The sequence below is a fragment of the Monodon monoceros genome, unplaced genomic scaffold (assembly GCF_005190385.1).
Source record: "Monodon monoceros isolate NGI ecotype Baffin Bay Population unplaced genomic scaffold, NGI_Narwhal_1 Super_Scaffold_3, whole genome shotgun sequence".
Lineage (NCBI taxonomy): Eukaryota > Metazoa > Chordata > Mammalia > Artiodactyla > Monodontidae > Monodon > Monodon monoceros.
The window spans coordinates 65295937-65315080 of NW_021703780.1; the positions used below are offsets into that span (position 1 = coordinate 65295937).

Consider the following 19144-nt stretch of genomic DNA (forward strand, 5'->3'; position numbering starts at 1 on the left):
TTTCCACATAAAGGTTCTGGGAACTTTAAAATTTTTTTTATAAGTACGTTGCCAAATTATTTTAGCTGCGGCCCAAGTAACTGCAGTTGACTTGCTATATCACACATTAGGATACTCTAGTAAGGATAATTACTATGTTGGGAAATGTCATTCAGAAACTTCCTGTTTTTCTACTTATCTACAATGGAATAAAATCTCAACCTCTTGCTTCCATCTGTTTCTCCCTCTCTCTTTAGAACTCATTCATGAGCTCTTGTTGATTGATGAATGAGAACAAAAATTGATGGAAGAATTAATGTATGATAAATGCAGAACTTTTTTTTTTTTTTTTTTTTTTGCTGTTCACGGGCCTCTCACTGTTGTGGCCTCTCCCATTGTGGAGCACGGGCTCCGGACGCGCAGGCCCAGTGGCCATGGCTCACGGGCCTAGCTGCTCTGCGGCATGTGGGATCTTCCCGGACCGGGGCATGAACCTGTGTCCCCTGCATCAGCAGGCGGACTCTCAACCACTGCGCCACCAGGGAAGCCCAAATGCAGAACTTTATAATACAGACTTAGTATCATACTTTGACCTTTCTTCAAATACGTCTAGTGACAGTGCCCTCACCACGTTTTGAGACAGCCCATTTTATTGTTAGCTGTGATGAGAACATTCTTCCTTGTTGAATAGACTCCTTGTAATTTCTTATAAGTTTGTGTTCTGTGTTTACATATAAATAACTTCCATCATAGCCCTTCAGTAATTCATAAAATTTTAGTATTGTAAGGGATCTTAGAGATAATATGGTTTAAGGCTCCAGAGCTAAGTAAGACCAGTGGAATAGCTAACATTCATTAAGTGTTTACTGTGTGCCCAGCACTTGCATGTTATGGCTCAAATTTGCTTTTTCAGCTTCATCTGCTGACTTGCTTGTATTTTACACTTTAGCCAAACTGAACTTTCCCCAAGTCCTTCTGTCTGGACTTAATTATACCAGTGCTGCCGTGTGCCAGGACTGTTTGCCATCTGTTAAACACTTCTTGTTATTTGCTGCATCATGTCTCTGTTCATATTCGTTCTATGTGGGGTGCCTCCCCCCACCCCATCTTCATCTCTCAGATTCTTTCCTATCTGTTAAGGCTTCTATCATGTATTACTATCTTTGTAAATCTTTTTCTACCTTGACCATACCCCTTTCTTTCTCCAACCAGATAGATTTTATTCTATGATACTTTATATGTTACAGTGGTATATTTATTCTATCCTCTTCCGTTAGATTAATGTCCTTCCAACTTTTGACTACGATCTACAATAAGAAATACAATTAAAATTATTATCTCGGGCTTCCCTGGTGGCGCAGTGGTTGAGAGTCCGCCTGCCGATGCAGGGGACACGGGTTCGTGACCCAGTCCAGGAAGATCCCACATGCCGTGGAGCGGCTGGGCCTGTGAGCCATGGCCCCTGAGCCTGCGCATCCGGAGCCTGTGCTCCGCAACGGGAGAGGCCACGGCAGTGAGAGGCCCGCGTACCGCAAAAAAAAAAAAAAAAAATTATTATCTCTTATGTGTGTATGTTTCTACTATACACACACATGAAAAAGTTAAAAGTTTCATGGTATAGTATTTTGTAGAGTGTACTCTGATGTTTCTATTCATTTCTATTTCATCAAAAAGTATTGGTGGCAGCGCAATTGATTTTTTGACCCATGGTTAACTCTGATTTAGGCTATAAACTCTTAAAAAGTAGGGATTGTGCCATATTTACAGTTGACCCTTGAACAATGCAGAGGTTGGAGCGCCAACCCCTCACACAGTCAAAAATCTGTGTTCCGCTATTTCTGCCTCAAAAACAAAGGAGATGATAAAATGACTCACCCAAGGGCAGGAAGCTGAAACAGTTTGGATGGAATCAGAACTCAAACCCTAGTTCTTTTGATTCCACATATTGTGATCTCTAATTAAATGCAAACTTTTCCCCACACTTAGTTAATTTAAAGATCTGTAACATGAAAACACGGGTACTGTATACATTTATTGAAAAAAATTGTGTATAAATGGACCTGCACAGTTCAAACCTGTGTTGTTCAAGGGTCAGCTATATCTTTGTGTTCTTGACAGACATAACTCAGTACCAGGCATATAGAAGGTTTTATACATGTATTTTAGCATTGAGTTGGACGTTTTTTGTTAATGTGGTATAAAGCCTGATATTCGGAGGTTTTTGAGCTGCCATTTCACACTAATTACTCATACTGGTTTTATAACAGCTAAACTCTAGCTTTTACTGCATATTAACTGAAGTAAAGCTAGATCTCCGTCCTGAATGTGTGCTATTGATAATAAACATAAATGTAAAATTTTAGTTTCATTTTAAAAAGATTTTACATTTATTTTCATTACATTTCATTGAGGGGGAGCATATTTGGCTTGCCACTGTTGGTCTTAAATGGGGTTGGGCTCTCAGTATTTGGCTCATTAGTACAACTTGTCAAGTTTTTTTTTTTTTTTGTGGTACGCGGGCCTCTCACTGTTGTGGCCTCTCCCGTTGTGGAGCACAGGCTCCGGACGCACAGGCTCAGCGGCCATGGCTCATGGGCCCAGCCGCTCCGTGGCATGTGGGATCTTCCCGGCCCGGGGCACGAACCCGTGTCCCCTGCATCGGCAGGCGGACTCTCAACCACTGCAGCACCAGGGAAGCCCTGTCAAGTCTTTTTTGTAGCTTGAATTTGTCTTCCCACATATTATCATCTTTTCCTTGAAGTTTCACCTGCACAGTTGATAAACCTGTCTTCTGTCCTTTTCCAAGTGGCTGGTAAAAATGTTGAACAGAATAGTTTGTGGGAAGTGTCCAGTTTATAAAGGAGTAGATTTTGTTATGTTGTGTTTTGAATGCAGATTATCAGGATGACTTACTGAATGCTTCATGACAGTGCCAGCTGTGCCACCTTTGTGAACCTGATAGTGTTTGGGGTTAGGATGTGTTCCTGGCCAGACTGTGGTCTATGGCCAAGGAGGAAGGATGCTGCTAAAGTCTGTGTGGCCTTACTTTTAAGTGTGGGGAGTGATAAAGGTATATTAGCATTAAAAAGATCTGAAATCCATTTTCATCTTCATGTATAGGAGGACGGGTGGCACGAAACTTTTCTTGAGTTTTGTTTCTGATGTTCTTTCCACATTCCCTACACTTTAGATATGCTGGACAACTCACCCTTTTCCAGACAAGCCTAAAACCCTCCTACCTTTGTCGCTTTGCTTGGTTGTTATAATATGACAGGAATGCAATGACTACCTTTCTCTGCCTGGGGAATGCCACCTTAAAAAGCTGAAATGTCATCTTCTCTTTGATGCCTTCCCCAGCTCTGCCCAATAATAAGCATTGCTTCTTGCTTCTACAGCAGTTGGTACCAACCTCTAGTATGGCACTTATCCCTTTAGGTCATGCTTAATTGCATGTCTTTGCCTCAGGGGATTGAGCTTCTCCAGGACAAGGAATTTTGTCTTTGTGTTTGTAACCCCAGGACCTAGCACATAGTGAGGGATCAATAAATGCTTAATTAGGAGTCGAACCTAATGAAAGTTTTATTTTGCTTTGTTAATCCTGATAGTATTTTATTTTTTAAAATTTATTTATTTATTTATTTTGGCTGCACTGGGCCTTCGTTGCGGCTCATGGGCTTCTCTAGTTGCAGCACGTGGGTTTAGTTGCAGCATGTGGGATCTTACTTCCCTGACCAGGGATTGAACCTGGGCCCCCTGCGTTGGGATCGCGGAGTCTTAACCACTGGACCACCTGGGAAGTCCCCCTGATAGTATTTTAAAAGGCAGGCTGTAAGTCTAATAATATTTAGTTGTTAGAAATCTGTGACATCATGAATACACTTTTTTTTCCTCAGCGTTTCTCTTTCTTGAGTCTGTTAGGAAGGTTTACTGCCTGTGGCTGAGTTGAGATGACTGATTTTGGGTGGGAGCCTTAGGATTCCAGTATGAATCTCACCTAGAGTTTCACAGTTATCACAACAGTGATTCAGGAAATTTGCAGCAGGTAATTGGGATGCCGCTTGAATCTACCCCAACAATACCTCTTTCGTTTGACACCTTTGGGGAAGCCATGTTTTGGATGAGTGACTTTTCCATAGAACTCAAGGTTAAACCTTTAAAAGCACCAAGAAAATATTTTTTTGTTGGACTTTGTTTATAGTAAAAGGTAATATGTTCCATTCTTCCCTGTGGTGAATTCAATATGTTGAATACATCTGAGCTTTTTCTCTGTAATATTTCCCCTCTGATTACATAAGATATATATTCATTATAGACATGTAAGTAACTATAGAAAAATACACAAAAAAGAAAATAAGGGTGATATCTTATTTTTGTTACCCAGACATAACCCATCTCAACACACTGGCATATCTTTCCAGTCTTTTTTTCTGATGCAGGCATTTAAAATAAATTTAGGACTATACTGTTTATATTGTTATTCAGTATTTTATTTTATTTTTAAAACTCAAGTAATTTATTTATTGGCCATGCAGCATGTGGGATCTTAGTTCCCTGACCAGGGATCAAAACCACGCCCCTTGCAGTGGAAGCATGGAGTATTAACCACTGGACCACCGGGGAAGTCCCAACAGTCTTTTATTTTAAATCTGCTATACTATGAACATTTTCTTATGTCTGGAATGTCATTGTTTTAATGACTGCTGTTCCATTAGGTACTATATTAGGTACTATAATTTACCTAATCTCCTACTTCTGAGCAGTTGGTCATTGGAAATTAACTATTGCCAGGACAGTGAGGGTACTTGTTTCTCTGCACCCTTGTCAGTATAGGGCATTATTTTCTCCACAAATTTGCATCTTCAAAAATTTCAAACTTGATACATGCTTAAGAGGGATAAATTCTCAGGCATTACAAAAATAAAGTATCCTGTGCTACCATTTCAACTTCTTGGGCATCATTTGTTTAATTGAACTTTCTGACTATTTGATATCGTTAATACAAATAAGTGATTATGACTTTGATACAGTGATACTTGTTTGCTTCCTCACTGAAATCCCTGGGAAGATCACTAATTCCAGTTAGTGGTTCTCTTGTTTGTTTGCTCCCTTTCTCATCTCGCTGTGATGCTCTCTGGGAATTTGGTGGTGGTGGTGGTGGTCGGGGAGGGGGGATATGTGAGACTCTTCGACTTGCTATCAGTGACTTGAAATGGTATTTTTGTTTTGTTTTGGTATTCTTTCTATCTCTGTACATTTCTGTCCTCTGTAGCTACTTCCAGTGTCATTCATTTCCTTTTCCTGTTTGCCAGCCACTCTTTGCTTCTTTCCCTAGCCATACCTTTTCAAGCTAGACCTGAACTGAACTTGTTCAAGGGAAACTGGGGTAATCAACTTTATGAAAAACTAAAGTGGCTCCTTTCCTTTCTATTGGAGTGAAATTCAGTGCCTTTTTGAAAAACTTAGATGTGTTAAAAGAACTTTCTGACTCATGGCCAGGGCTGGGCTCTGTAGGAATGCCTGGCTTTGGAACAGAGGCAGTGCTCTGGGAGTGATAGAGCCTAATGCAGATTTGCTCCATGCAGAGCAGTTTCCCCTCTGGGTGGCTGCATGTAGGTATGACGTCTGGTACTGCTGCAGCCATCTTGTTATCATGAAGAAAGCCAGGAAGGGGGAGGGGGATTTGTTTTGCTTTTTGGTATGGGAAAGGGAAGAAACACTTAGGGGTGCTTGGACCATTATGGATGGAGGGAAGGAACTGTTTGAAAAGAAAAACTTTTGATACATTTAAACATACTGAAATATTTAAGCTCTGATAAGACAATGGCGTATGATGGTAGGTAATGAGACTGTGACTGTCCCACAAAGCACTCATTGTTTTTATTGATTTGCTTTCTCAGAAACCATAGCAGGTTTCTGTGTTAGTTATGTAGAGTAATGAACTGTTTTAATTGGTTAATTCTTCACCCTGATATTTACAATTTACCCAGATTAAGTGTACAATTTAGTGGCATTAAATACATTCAAATTGTTGTATAACTATCACTACTATTTATTTCCAGAACTCTTTTTATCATCCCAAACAAAAACTCTATACCCCTCCCTGTAGCTCCAGGTAACCTCTATTCTACTTTCTGTCTCTGTGAATTTGATTATTCTAGATACCTCATGTAAATGGAATCATACAATATTTGTCTTTTTGTATTCAGCTTATTTTACTTAGCATAACATTTTCAGGGTTCGTGCATGTTGTAGCAGGCATCAAAATTTCATTCCTTTTTATGTCTGAATAATATCCCATTGTGTGAGTATATATCACATTTATTTATACATTCATCTGTTGTACACTTAGGTAGTTTCCACCTTTTGGCTCTTATGAATTAAGCTGCTATGAATATTAGTGTGCAAGTATCTGTTAGAGTCCCTATTTTCGGATCTCTTGGGTATATACCTAGCATTGGAATTGCTGGATCAAATGGTAATTCATGTTTAACTTTTAGAGAAATCACTTATTTTCCACACCAGTTGTACAATTTTACATTACCACCAACAACTCGTGAGAGTCCCACATCCTCGCCAACACTTCTTATTTTATTTTATTTTTTGGCCACACTGCGTGGCATGTGGGATCTTAGTTCCCTGACCAGGGATCGAACCCATGCCCCCTGCATTGGAAGCATGGAGTCTTAACCACTGGACTGCCAGGGAAGTCCAACACTTCTTAGTTTTTGATAATAGCCATCCTAATGGGTGTGAAGTGGTATCTCACTGTGGTTTTGATTTGAATTTCCCTAGTGATTAGTGATGTTGAGCATCTTTTCATGTGCTTATTGGCTATCTGTATATTTTCGTTGGAGAAATATTCCATTTTATTTATGTACCACATTTTGTTTACCCGTTCTTTGTTGATGGACACTTGGGTTGTTTCTACCTTTTGGTAGATATTGTGAATAATACTATAATGAACATTTGGCATCCAAGTTTCTGTTTGACTCCCTGTTTTAAATCCTTTGGATATATACCTAGGAGTGGAATTGCTTACCATTTGGTAATTCTATGTTTAGTTTTTTGGGGAACCACCACGCTGTTTTCTGTAGTGCCTGCACCATTTTACTTTGCCATCAGCAATGCACGAGGATTCCAGTCTCTTTACATCCTTGCTAATACTTGTGATTTTCTGTCTTTTAAAAAAATGTTTCTATAAATGGCCATCCAAATGGGTGTGAAGTGGTATTTCATTGCGGTCTTTAAAAATTTTTATTTATTTATTTATTTATTTCTATTTGGCTGCATTGGGTCTTCGTTGCTGAACGCTGACTTTCTCTAGTTGCGGTGAGCGGGGGCTACTCTTACTTTTGGTGTGCGGACTTCTCATTGCGGTGGCTTCTCTTGTTGCGGAGCACGGGCTCTAGGTGCATGGGCTTCAGTAGCTGTGGCATGTGGGCTCAGTAGTTGTGGCTCACGGGCTCTAGAGCACAGGCTCAGTAGTTGTGGTGCACGGGCCTAGTTGCTCTGTGACATGTGGGATCTTCCTGGACCAGGGCTTGAACCTGTGTCCCCTGCACCGTCAGGTGGATTCCTAACCACTGCGCCACCGGGGAAGTCCCTCATTGTGGTTTTGATTTGCATTTTTCCTAATAATTAGTGATGTTGAGCGTCTTTTCATGTGCTTATTGGCCATTTATGTGTTGTTTTTGGAGAAATGTCTATTCAAGTACTTTGCCCATTTTAAAATAGATTTTTGTTGCGGTTGTTAGTTTGTAGCTCTTTATATATTCTGGATATTAATTCCTTAACAGATACATGGTTTAGAGATGTTTTCTCCCATTTCATGGTTTGCCTTCTTACTCTGTTATAGTGTCCTTTGATGTACGGAAGTTTTAAATTTTGACACAGTCTAATTTATGTTTTCTTTTGTCATTTGTGCTTTTGGTGTCATATTCAAGAAATCATGGTCAAATCCATCATGAGGCTTTCCCCCATGTTTCCTTCTAAGAGTTTTATAGCTTTTACATTTAGACCTTTGATCCATTTTGAGTTAATTTTTGCATATGGCATAAGGTAAGGGTCCAGCTTCATTCTTTTGTATATGGATGTCTAGTTTTCTCAGCATTGTTTGTTGAGAAGTCTGTCTTTCCCATTGAATGGTCTTAGCACCTTGGTTTGAAAATCATTTGGCCATATATTTGATGGTATTTTTGGGGGCTCTGTCTTTATGCTGCTATGTCTGTCTTTATGCCAGTACCACAGTTTTCTGTGCCTTTGTAGCACGTTTTGAAATCAGGAAGTGTGAGTACTCCCACTTTGTTCTTCTTTTTCAAGTTTGTTTTGCCTCTTTGGGGTCCCTTGAGAGTCCATGTGAATTTTATGAAGAATTTTTCTATTTCTACAAAAAGTGCCATTGGGATTTTGACAGGAATTGCAATGAATTTGTAGATTGCTTTAGGTAGTATTGTCATATTAACAATATTAATTCTTCCAGTCAGTGATCATGGATGCTTTACATTTACTTAGGTTGTCTTTATTTACTATTATTATTATTATTATTTTTGGCTGCGTTGGGTCTTTGTTGCTGCACGTGGGCTTTCTCTGGTTGCGGCAAGCGGGGGCTACTCTTCGTTGCAGTGTGTGGGATTCTCGTTGCGGTGGCTTCTCTTGTGGAGCACGGCTCTGGGCGCGTGGGTTTCAGTAGTTGCAGCATGTGGGCCCTAGAGTGAGCGGGCTTCAGTAGTTGTGGCGCGAGAGCTCAGTAGTTGTGGCTCGCGGGCTCTAGAGCGCAGGCTCAGTAGTTCTGGCATACAGGCTTAGTTGCTCTGCAGCATGCGGGATCTTCCTGGATTAGGGATCACCCGTGTCCCCTGCATTGGCAGGCGGATTCTTAACTACTGCACCACCAGGAAAGTCCTTGGAATTGTTTTCTTAATTTTGTTTTTGTATTGTTCATTGTTAATGTATTTTTGCATGTTAATTTTATATCGTGCAACTGCTGAGTTCATCTGTTAGCCCTAACATTTTGTTGTTGTTCTTTTTTTTGACTGCATTCTTTAAGGTTTTCTACATATAAGATCATGTCATCTGCAAAGAGAGATCATTTTTATTTCTTCCTTTCATATTTGGATGCCTTTTGTTTCTTTTTCTTGCCCAATTACTACTCTGGCTAAAACTTCTAGCACTATGTTGAAAAGGCAAAAGCAGTCATTTTCGTCTTGTTCCTGATCTTAGAGGAAAAGCTTTCAGTCTTTCACACTGAGTATGATGCTTGCTGTAGATTTTTCATATTTTTTTCTTAACAAGGTTAGTTTTCATTTCACTTAACACAAGCTACTACTTGTTCATGCCCAGACTGTGTGTTTGTTTGTATCTGTAAAAGTATGTATCTGGGCATTTTATCTCTTCTTCTTCTCAGTATTTTTTTTTGAACTTTATTTATTTATTTGTTATACAGCAGCGTTTTATTAGTTGTCTGTTTTACACATATTAGTGTATATATGTCAATCGCAATCTCCCATTTCATCCCACCACCACCCCCTGCCCCCCACTTTCCTCCCTTGGTGTCCATACGTTGGTTCTCTACATCTGTCTCTATTTCTCCCTTGCAAACTGGTTCATCTGTACCATTTTTCTACATTCCACATATGTGCATTAATATATGATATTTGTTTTACTCTTTCTGACTTACTTCAATCTGTATGACAGTCTGTAGGTCCGTCCACGTCTCTGAAAATGACCTGATTTCATTCCTTTTTATGGCTGAGTAGTATTCCATTGTATATATGTACCACATCTTCTTTATTCGTTAGTCTGTCAATGGGCATTTAGGTTGCTTCCATGACCTGGTTATTGTAAATAGTGCTGCAGTGAACATTGGGGTGCATGTGTCTTTTTGAATTATGGTTTTTTCAGGGTATGTGCCCAGCAGTGGGATTGCTGGGTCATATGGTAGTTCTATTTTTAGTTTTTTAAGGAACCTCCATACTGTTCTCCATAGTGGCTGTATCAATTTACATTCCCACCAACAATGCAAGAGGGTTCCCTTTTCTCCACACCCTCTCCAGCATTTGTTTGTAGATTTTCTGATGATGCCCAATCTAACCAGTGTGAGGTGATACCTCATTGTAGTTCTGATTTGCATTTCTCTGATAATCAGTGATGTTGAGCAGCTTTTCATATGCCTCTTGGCCATCTGCATGTCTTCTTTGGAGAAATGTCTCTTTAGGTCTTCTGCCCATTTTTGGATTGGGTTGTTGGTTTTTTTAATATTGAGCTAATGAGCTGTTTATATATTTTGGAGATTAATCCTTTGTCCGTTGATTCATTTGGAAATATTTTCTCCCGTTCTGAGGGTTGTCTTTTCGTCTTGTTTATAGTTTCCTTTGCTGTGCAAAAGCTTTTAAGTTTCATTAGGTCCCATTTGTTTATTTTTGTTTTTATTTCCATTACTCTAGGAGGTGGGTCAAAAAAGATCTGGCTGTGATTTATTTCAGAGTGTTCTTCCTATGTTTTCCTCTAAGAGTTTTATAGTATCCGGCCTTACATTTAGGTCTTTAATCCATTTTGAGTTTATTTTTGTGTATGGTGTTAGGGAATGTTCTAATTTCATTCTTTTACATGTGGCTGTCCAGTTTTCCCAGCACCACTTATTGAAGAGACTGTCTTTTCTCCATTGTATATCGTTGCCTCCTTTGTCATAGATTAGTTGACCATAGGTGCATGGGTCTATTTCTGGGATTTCTATCCTGTTCCATTGATCTGTATTTCTGTTTTTGTGCCAGTACCATATTATCTTGATTACTGTAGCTTTGTAGTATAGCCCAAAGTCAGGGAGTCTCATTCCTTCAGCTCCATTTTTTCCCCTCAAGATTGCTTTGGCTATTCGGGGTCTTTTGTGTCTCCATACAAATTTTAAGATTTTTTGTTCTAGTTCTGTAAAAAATCCCATTGGTAATATGAATCTGTAGATGGCTTTGGGTAGTATAGTCATTTTCACAATATTGATTCTTCCAATCCAGGAACATGGTATATCTCTCCATCTGTGTTTGTCATCTTTGTTTTCTTTCATCAGTGTCTTATAGTTTCTTGAGTATAGGTCTTTTACCTCCTTAGGTAGGTTTAGTCCAAGGTATTTTATTCTTTTTGTTGCAGTGGTGAATGGGATTGTTTCCTTAATTTCTCTTTCTGATCTTTCGTTGTTAGTGTATAGGCATGCAAGAGATTTCTGTGCGTTAATTTCGTGTCCTGCAACTTTACCAAATTCATTGATTAGCTCTAGTAGTTTTCTGGTGGCATCTTTAGGAATATCTATATGTAGTATAATGTCATCTGCAAACAGTGACAGTTTTATTTCTCCTTTTCCAATTTGTATTTCTTTTATTTCTTTTTCTTCTCTGATTGCTGTGGCTAGGACTTCCAAAACTATATTGAATAATAGTGGTGAGAGTGGACATCCTTGTCTTGTTCCTGATCTTAGAGGAAATGCTTTCAGTTTTTCACCATTGAGAATGATGTTTGCTTTAGGTTTGTTGTATATCGCCTTTATTATGTTGAGGTAGTTTCCCTCTGTGCCCACTTTCTGGAGAGTTTTTATAATAAATTGGTGTTGAATTTTGTCAAAAGCTTTTTCTCCATCTATTGAGATGATCATATGGTTTTTATTCTTCAGTTTCTTAATATGGTGTATCACATTTGCGTATATCGAAGAATCCTTGCATCCCTGGGATAAATCCCACTTGATCATGGTGTATGATCCTTTTAATGTGTTGTTGGATTTCGTTTGCTAGTATTTTGTTGAGGATTTTTGCATCTATATTCACCAGTGATATTGGTCTGTAATTTTTTTTTTTTGTAGTATCTTTGTGTGGTTTCAGTATTGGGGTGATGGTGGCCTTGTAGAATGAGTTTGGGAGTGTTCCTCTGCAATATTTTGGAAGAGTTTGAGAAGGATAGGTGTTAGTTCTTCTCTAAATGTTTTATAGAATTTGCCTGTGAAGCCATCTGGTCCTGGACTTTGTTTGTTGGAAGATTTTTAATCACTGTTCCAATTTCATTATTTGTGATTGATCTGTTCATATTTTTTATTTCTTCCTGGTTCAGTCTTGGAAGGTTGTACCTTTCTAAGAATTTGTCCATTTCTTGCAGGTTGTCTATTTTATTGGCATAGAGTTGCTTGTAGTAGTCTCTTATGATGCTTTTTATTTCTGTGGTGTCCATCGTAACGTCTCCTCTTTCATTTCTGATTTTATTGATTTGAGTCCTCTCCCTCTTTTTCTTGATGAGTCTGGCTAAAGGTTTATCAGTTTTGTTAACAAATTGAAACAAATTGTTTCTTTGTTTTATTTCATTTATTTCTGCTTTGATCTTTATGATTTCTTTCCTTCTACTATCTTTGGGTTTTGTTTGTTCTTCTTTCTCTAGTTCCTTTAGGTGTAAGGTTAGATTGTTTATTTGAGATTTTTCTTGTTTCTTGAGGTTGGATTGTATTGCTATAAACTTCTCTCTGAGAACTGCTTTTGCTGCATCCCATAGGTTTTGGATCGTCATGTTTTTGTTGTCATTTGTCTCTAGGTATTTTTTGATTTCCTCAGTGATCTCTTTGTTATTTAGTAACGTATTGTTTAGCCTCCATGTGTTAGTGTTTTTTACGTTTTTTCCACTGTAATTGATTTCTCATCTCATAGTGTTGTGGTCGGAAAAGATGCTTGATATGATTTCAGTTTTCTTAAATTTACTGAGGCTTGATTTGTGACCCAAGATGTGATCTGTCCTGGAGAATGTTCTGTGTGCACTTGAGAAGAAAGTGTAATCTGCTGTTTTTGGATGGAATGTCCTATAAATACCAGTTAAATCTATCTGGTCTATTGTATCATTTAAAGCTTGTGGTTCCTTATTAATTTTCTGTCTGGATGATCTGTCCATTGGTGTAAGTGAGGTGTTAAAGCCCCCCACTATTACTGTGTTACTGTCGATTTCCTCTTTTATAGCTGTTAGCATTTGCTTTATGTATTGAGGTGCTTCTATGTTGGGTGCATATATATTTATAATTGTTATATCTTCTTCTTGGATTGATCCCTTGATCATTATGTAGTGTCCTTCCTTGTCTCTTGTAACATTCTTTATTTTAAAGTCTGTTTTCTCTGATACTAGAACTGCTACTCCAGCTTTCTTTTTCATTCTTTTTTTTTGCAAGATTAAATATATACTTATATTCATGATAAGTAAGTACAGAGTAACATTTCCAGTTAAAACTTTTTTCTCTTTGTTTCTGATACAATTATAGTACACAGGTAAACCTTTCCTTCTTATTTCCAGATTTCTGTAAACTTTTCTCCAGAATGTTTCTCCACACTGTAGTACTTGCCTTTAGTGCAGGAATGCAACATGAGTGGTATTTCTCCTGAGGGTCCCAATAGTAAATGTAGCTTAACCAGCAGTGAAATCAGTTCTTACAAACCACCTATGAAAACCATGCATTTGATCTCCATAAAATGTAGGATTGCCAACACTCCATAACAGGAATTCCATGGCTACTTATAAATACAGTTCTTGAAGAAGTATTTGGGCAATTCCTGTAATACCATAGGCTGGCAAACCAAATGTTTAATCCAATGGTTTTATTACCCTCAATTTAACTTCACTCTGTTGAACACCTGATTACTTATGACCATAAGTCAAGAAATAAACAATGGGGCTTCCCTGGTGGCACAGTGGTTGGGAGTCCGCCTGCCAATGCAGGGGACAGGTGTTTGAGCCCTGGTCCGGGAAGATCCCACGTGCCGCGGAGCGGCTGGGTGTGTGCACCACAGCTGCTGGGCCTGCGCTCTGGAGCCTGCGAGCCTAGAGCCCGTGCTTAGCAGCGGGAGAGGCCACCGCAATGAGAAGCCCACGCACTGCAACAGAGACCCAACACAGCCAAATAAATAATAAATAAAAATAAAGAAATAAACAATGATGTGGAGTAACCCCAAAGCAATAAAAATGAACACCCTTTGATAAACTAAGCAGAAATAACATTAGTGATGTCATGCAGTTTCTGAGATATCATAGAAAAATTGTTTCTTAATATTGATAGGAAAATTATGTATCAGTGAAAATGCAGGCTTAGAAATATAGTACTGAGAGTTTCAATTTGTGATGTCTTCACTGCTGAGGGAAAGTGGAATTCTTATTACTAAAGAGAGCTGATCTCTTGGGTGTTGCTGATGGCTCCGTAACTGAGCTTAGTGTTTAATGATGTTGTACAAATAAAATGCAGTGGGGGAAATATGAAATTCCAGCTCTCTTTTGATTTCCATTTGCATGGAATATCTTTTTCCATCCCCTCAGTTTCAGTCTGTATGTGTCCCTCGGTCTGAAGTGGGTCTCTTGTAGACGGCATATACATGGATCTTGTTTTTGTATCCATTCAGCAAGCCTGTGTCTTTTGATTGGAGCATTTAATCCATTCACGTTTAAGGTAATTATTGATATGTATGTTCCTATTACCATTTTCTTAATTGTTCTGGGTTTGTTTTTGTAGGTCCTTTTCTTCTCTTGTGTTTCCCACTTAGAGAAGTTCCTTTAGCATTTGTTGTAGAGCTGGTTTGGTGGTGCGGAATTCTCTTAACTTTTGCTCTTCTGTAAAGCTTTTGATTTCTCCATCGAATCTGAGTGAGATCCTTGCCGGGTAGAGTAATCTTGGTTGTAGGTTCTTCCCTTTCATCACTTTAAATATATTGTGCCACTCCCTTCTGGCTTGTAGAGTTTCTGCTGAGAAATCAGCTCTTAACTTTATGGGAGTTCCCTTGTATGTTATTTGTCATTTTTCCCTTATTGCTTTTAATCATTTTTCTTAGCCTTTAATTTTTGTCAGTTTGATTACTGTGTGTCTCGGCATGTTTCTCCTTGGGTTTATCCTGCCTGGGACTCTCTGCGCTTCCTGGACTTGGGTGGTTATTTCCTTTCCCATGTTAGGGATGTTTTCGACTATAATCTCTTCAAATATTTTCTCGGGTCCTTTCTCTCTCTCTTCTCTGTCTGAGACCCCTATAATGCAAATGTTGGTGCATTTAATGTTGTTCCAGAGGTCTCTTAGGCTGTCTTCATTCCTTTTCACTGTTTTTTGTCTATTCTGTTCCGTGGCACTGAATTCTACCATTCTTTCTTCCAGGTTACTTATCCATTCTTCTGCCTCAGTTATTCTGCTATTGATTCCTTCTAGTGTATTTTTCATTTCAGTTATTGTTTTGTTCATCTCTGTCTGTTCTTTAATTCTTCTGGGTCTTTGGTAAACATTTCTTGCATCTTCTTGATCTTTGCCTCCATTCTTTTTCCGAGGTCCTGGATCATCTTCACTATCATTATTCTGAATTCTTTTTCTGGAAGGCTGCCTATGTCCACTTCATTTTGTTGTTTTTCTGGGGTTTTATCTTGTTCCTCATCTGGTACATAGTCCTCTGCCTTTTCATTTTGTCTGTCTTACTGTTAATGTGGTTTTCGTTCCACAGGCTGCTGGATTATAGTTCTTCTTGCTTCTCCTGTCTGCCCTCTGATGGATGAGCGTATCTAAGAGGCTTGTGCAAGCTTCATGATGGGAGGGACTGGTGGTGGATAGAGCTGGGTATTGCTCAGGTGGGCAGAGCTCAGTAAAACTTTAATCTGCTTGTCTGCTGGTGAGTGGGGCTGAGTTCCCTCCTTGTTGGTTGTTTGGCCTGAGGCGATCCAGCACTGGAGGCTACAGGGCTCTTTGGTGGGGCTAATGGCAGACTCCAGGAGGACTCCTACGCCAAGGAGTAGTTCCGAGAACTTCTGCTGCTAGTGTCCTTGTCCCCACTGTGAGCCACAGCCACCCTCCGCCTCTGCAGGAGACCCTCCAACACTAGCAGGTAGGTGTTCAGTCTCCTGTGGGGTCACTGCTCTTTCCTGCTGGGTCCTGATGTGCACACTACTTTGTGTGTGTCCTCCAAGAGTGGAGTTTCTGTTTCCCCCCGTCCTGTGGAAGTCCTGAAGTCAAATCCTGTTAGCCTTCAAAGGCTGATTCTCTGGGAATTCCTCCTCCTGTTGCCGGACCCCCAGGTTGGGAAGCCTGACGTGGGCCTCAGAACCTTAATTCCAGTGGGTGGACTTCTGTGTTATAATTGTTCTCCAGTTTGTGACTCACTTACCCAGCAGTTATGGGATTTGATTTTATTGTGATTGCGTCCCTCCTACCATCTCGTTGTGGCTTCTCCTTTGTCTTTGGATGTGGGGTATCCTTTTTGGTGAGTTCCAGTGTCTTCTTGTCGATGATTGTTCAGTAGTTAGCTGTGATTCTGGTGCTCTTGCAAGAAGGAGTGAGCGCACGTCCTTCTACTCCACCATCTTGACCTTCTCTCAGTATTCGTGCCTCATTTTGCTGGTAGTTCTGTATCTTTTCCAATCTCGATTCATTTTTTTAAAAAGATTTATTTATTTATTTATTTAATTTATCTTTGGCAGTGTCAGGTCTTAGTTGCAGCACTTCGGGTCTTTGTTGTGGCATGCGGGCTTCTCTTCAGTTTGCGGCATGTGGGTTTCTCCTCTTTAGTTGTGGTGTGCAGGCTCCAGGGTGTGTGAGCTCTGTAGTTGTGGCACGCGGGTTCCAGAGCACATGGGCTGTGTAGTTAGTGGCACACAGGCTCTCTAGCTGAGGTGCGCAAGCTCAGCAGTTGTGGCTTCTGGGCTTAGTTGCCCTGCGGCATGTGGGATCTTACTTCCCTGACCAGGGATTGAAGCCGTGTCCTCTGCATTGTTAGGTGGATTCTTTATCACTAGAGCACCAGGGAAGTCCCTCGAGTCATTCTTTTTTTTACCATATTTGTTAATACCGAAGATCAAGATATATGTAAAAACTTGTTTATATAATTTAAGAGTAATTTAAAATTACACAAGTTAACATGTGGTTATTGTTGGAAAAAATAGGTAGAAATGAATAAAAAGAAAAAAATTTACTTAGCCCAAATCTCACCAACCAGAAATATTTATTTCATGGTTCCCCCCAGACTCCCGTAGTGAAATGAAGCTGATCTGAAAGTTGAACTTAAAGATGTTTTAAAAAATTTTATTGAAGTATAGTTTATTTACAATGTTGTGTTAATTTCTGCTGTACAGCAAAGTGATTCAGTTACACATATATATATATTCTTTTTCATATTCATTTCCATTATGGTTTATTACAGAATATTGAATATAGTTCCCTGTGCTATACAGTAGGACATTGTTGTTTATCCGTCCTATATATAATAGTTTGCATCTGCTAATCCCAAACTCCCAATCCTTTCCTCCCCCACCCCCCTCCCCGTTGGCAACCACAAGTATGTTCTCTATATTTGTGAGTCTGTTTTTTGTTTTGTAGATAGGTTCATTTGTGTTGTATTTTAGATTCCACATATAAGTGATATCATATGGTATTTATCTTTCTCTTTCTGACTTATTTGGCTTGGTATAATAATCTCCAGGTCCATTTATGTTGCTGCATATGGCATTGTTTCATTTTTTTTTATGACTAATATTCCATTTATATATATAGACAAATATATGTATATATATATATACATTACACACACACCCCACACAAGGTAGGTTTTTAAAAGTCGGTCTGATCTCCTTGAGTCAGTACATTAGAGTGGTTCTTAAATATACTTTCACTTAGGGTTGTTCTAGCTGGATATTCCCTAATTGTTCACTTCATACAGAGCATGTAGGTTAAAATAAACTCCAACGTTGGGATAAAGAAACTCATGCAATTGTAGTGGTTGGAGATTGGTGAAAGCATTTCAAACATATTTAAATGAAGATATAAATTGATAGAAGTTGTTAAACAATTCAGCCCTGAAAATACAGAATTTGAAATTGTTTTCAGTTGTAACTAGGAGAGGGAGGATAATGATGGTACTGAGATTACATGTTACAAAGATTGGCAAGACGGTATCAACTATAGTTTGTTGCAAACTATAGTTGGAAAAGAAAGTTAAACTTTGTTTCTTGGCAAGAGTGGAGGAGGAAGTTTTTTTGAGGTAATGGAAAATGGTAGTAACATGAAGTTAAAATAGAAGTCTAACTGGAAGGTTAAGGTACTTCATTGGATTCTTTTATTGATTCAGTAGACGTTATAGAAGATCTGGTATGTGTACTAGGCTCTGGGGAACAGTAGACCTCTACGTACTTTCAAGACATTTAATCTAGATGATTGTGAAAATTAGATTTGGGAAGTTGTATTTTATGAATATAGTAGTTGAAACAATGCAAGTAGACAAGAATTTTTCACTAAGAGTTATATATTTATGGAACTTTTTTTTTCTTCTTTTTTTTAACATCTTTATTGGAGTATAATTGCTTTACAATGGTGTGTTAGTTTCTGCTGTATAACAAAGTGAATCAGCTATACGTATACATATATCCCCATATCCCCTCCCTCTTGCGTCTCCCTCCCACCCTCCCTATCCTGCCCCTCTAGGTGGATACAAAGCACTGAGCTGATCTCCCTGTGCTGTGCGGCTTCTTTCCACTAGCCATCTGTTTTAGTGTATATATGTCCTTGCCACTCTCTCGCTTTGTCCCAGCTTCCCCTTCCCCTTCCTTGTGTCCTCAAGTCCATTCTCTACGTCTGTGTTATTTATGGAACTTTAGATCTAGAAGGGACCATAATGTAACACAGTGTTCTTGTTTTTCAGATGGGATCACCAAGGTCAGAGACATATGGTAACTTGCTCAGAGTCACACAGTTTGGCTATTTGGGTCTTGAATTCAGATCCTGATTCCCTAAAAAGGCTTTTTTTCTACTATATGATTGAATCTTGGATAAAACCACCAGAAGATAGGAATCAGTCTAGAAATATTTATTGGATGCCTACTATGTGGAAGATTTAATGGAGAAAACTGGCATACTCCTGTTCTTGAGTATTCTTTCTTTTTTTTAATATTGAATTATAGTTGATTTGCAATGTTGTGTTAATTACTGCTGTACAGCAAAGTGATTCATTTATACACATATATACATTCTTTTTTAATATCTTTTCCATTATGGTTTATCATAGGATATTGAATATAGTTCTCTGTGCTATACAGTAGGACTTTGTTGTTTATCCATTCTGTATATAAAAGCTTACATCTGCTAGCCCCAACCTCCCACTCTATCCCTCCCCTAGTCTCCTCTCCCTTGGCAACCACCAGTCTGTTC

At 39.0% G+C, this 19144-nt stretch overlaps 1 protein-coding gene across 1 annotated transcript in view; it reads left to right on the top strand.

Moving 5' to 3' along the window:
- Nucleotides 1-5799: 5799 nt before the first annotated feature.
- DOCK3 (dedicator of cytokinesis 3) overlaps nt 5800-19144 on the top strand; it is a 404078-nt gene continuing 390733 nt past the window's right edge. Inside the window, exon 1 of the mRNA XM_029243318.1 lies at nt 5800-5812. Coding sequence (XP_029099151.1) covers nt 5800-5812 — 13 coding nt within the window. The remainder of the gene's footprint in view (nt 5813-19144) is intronic.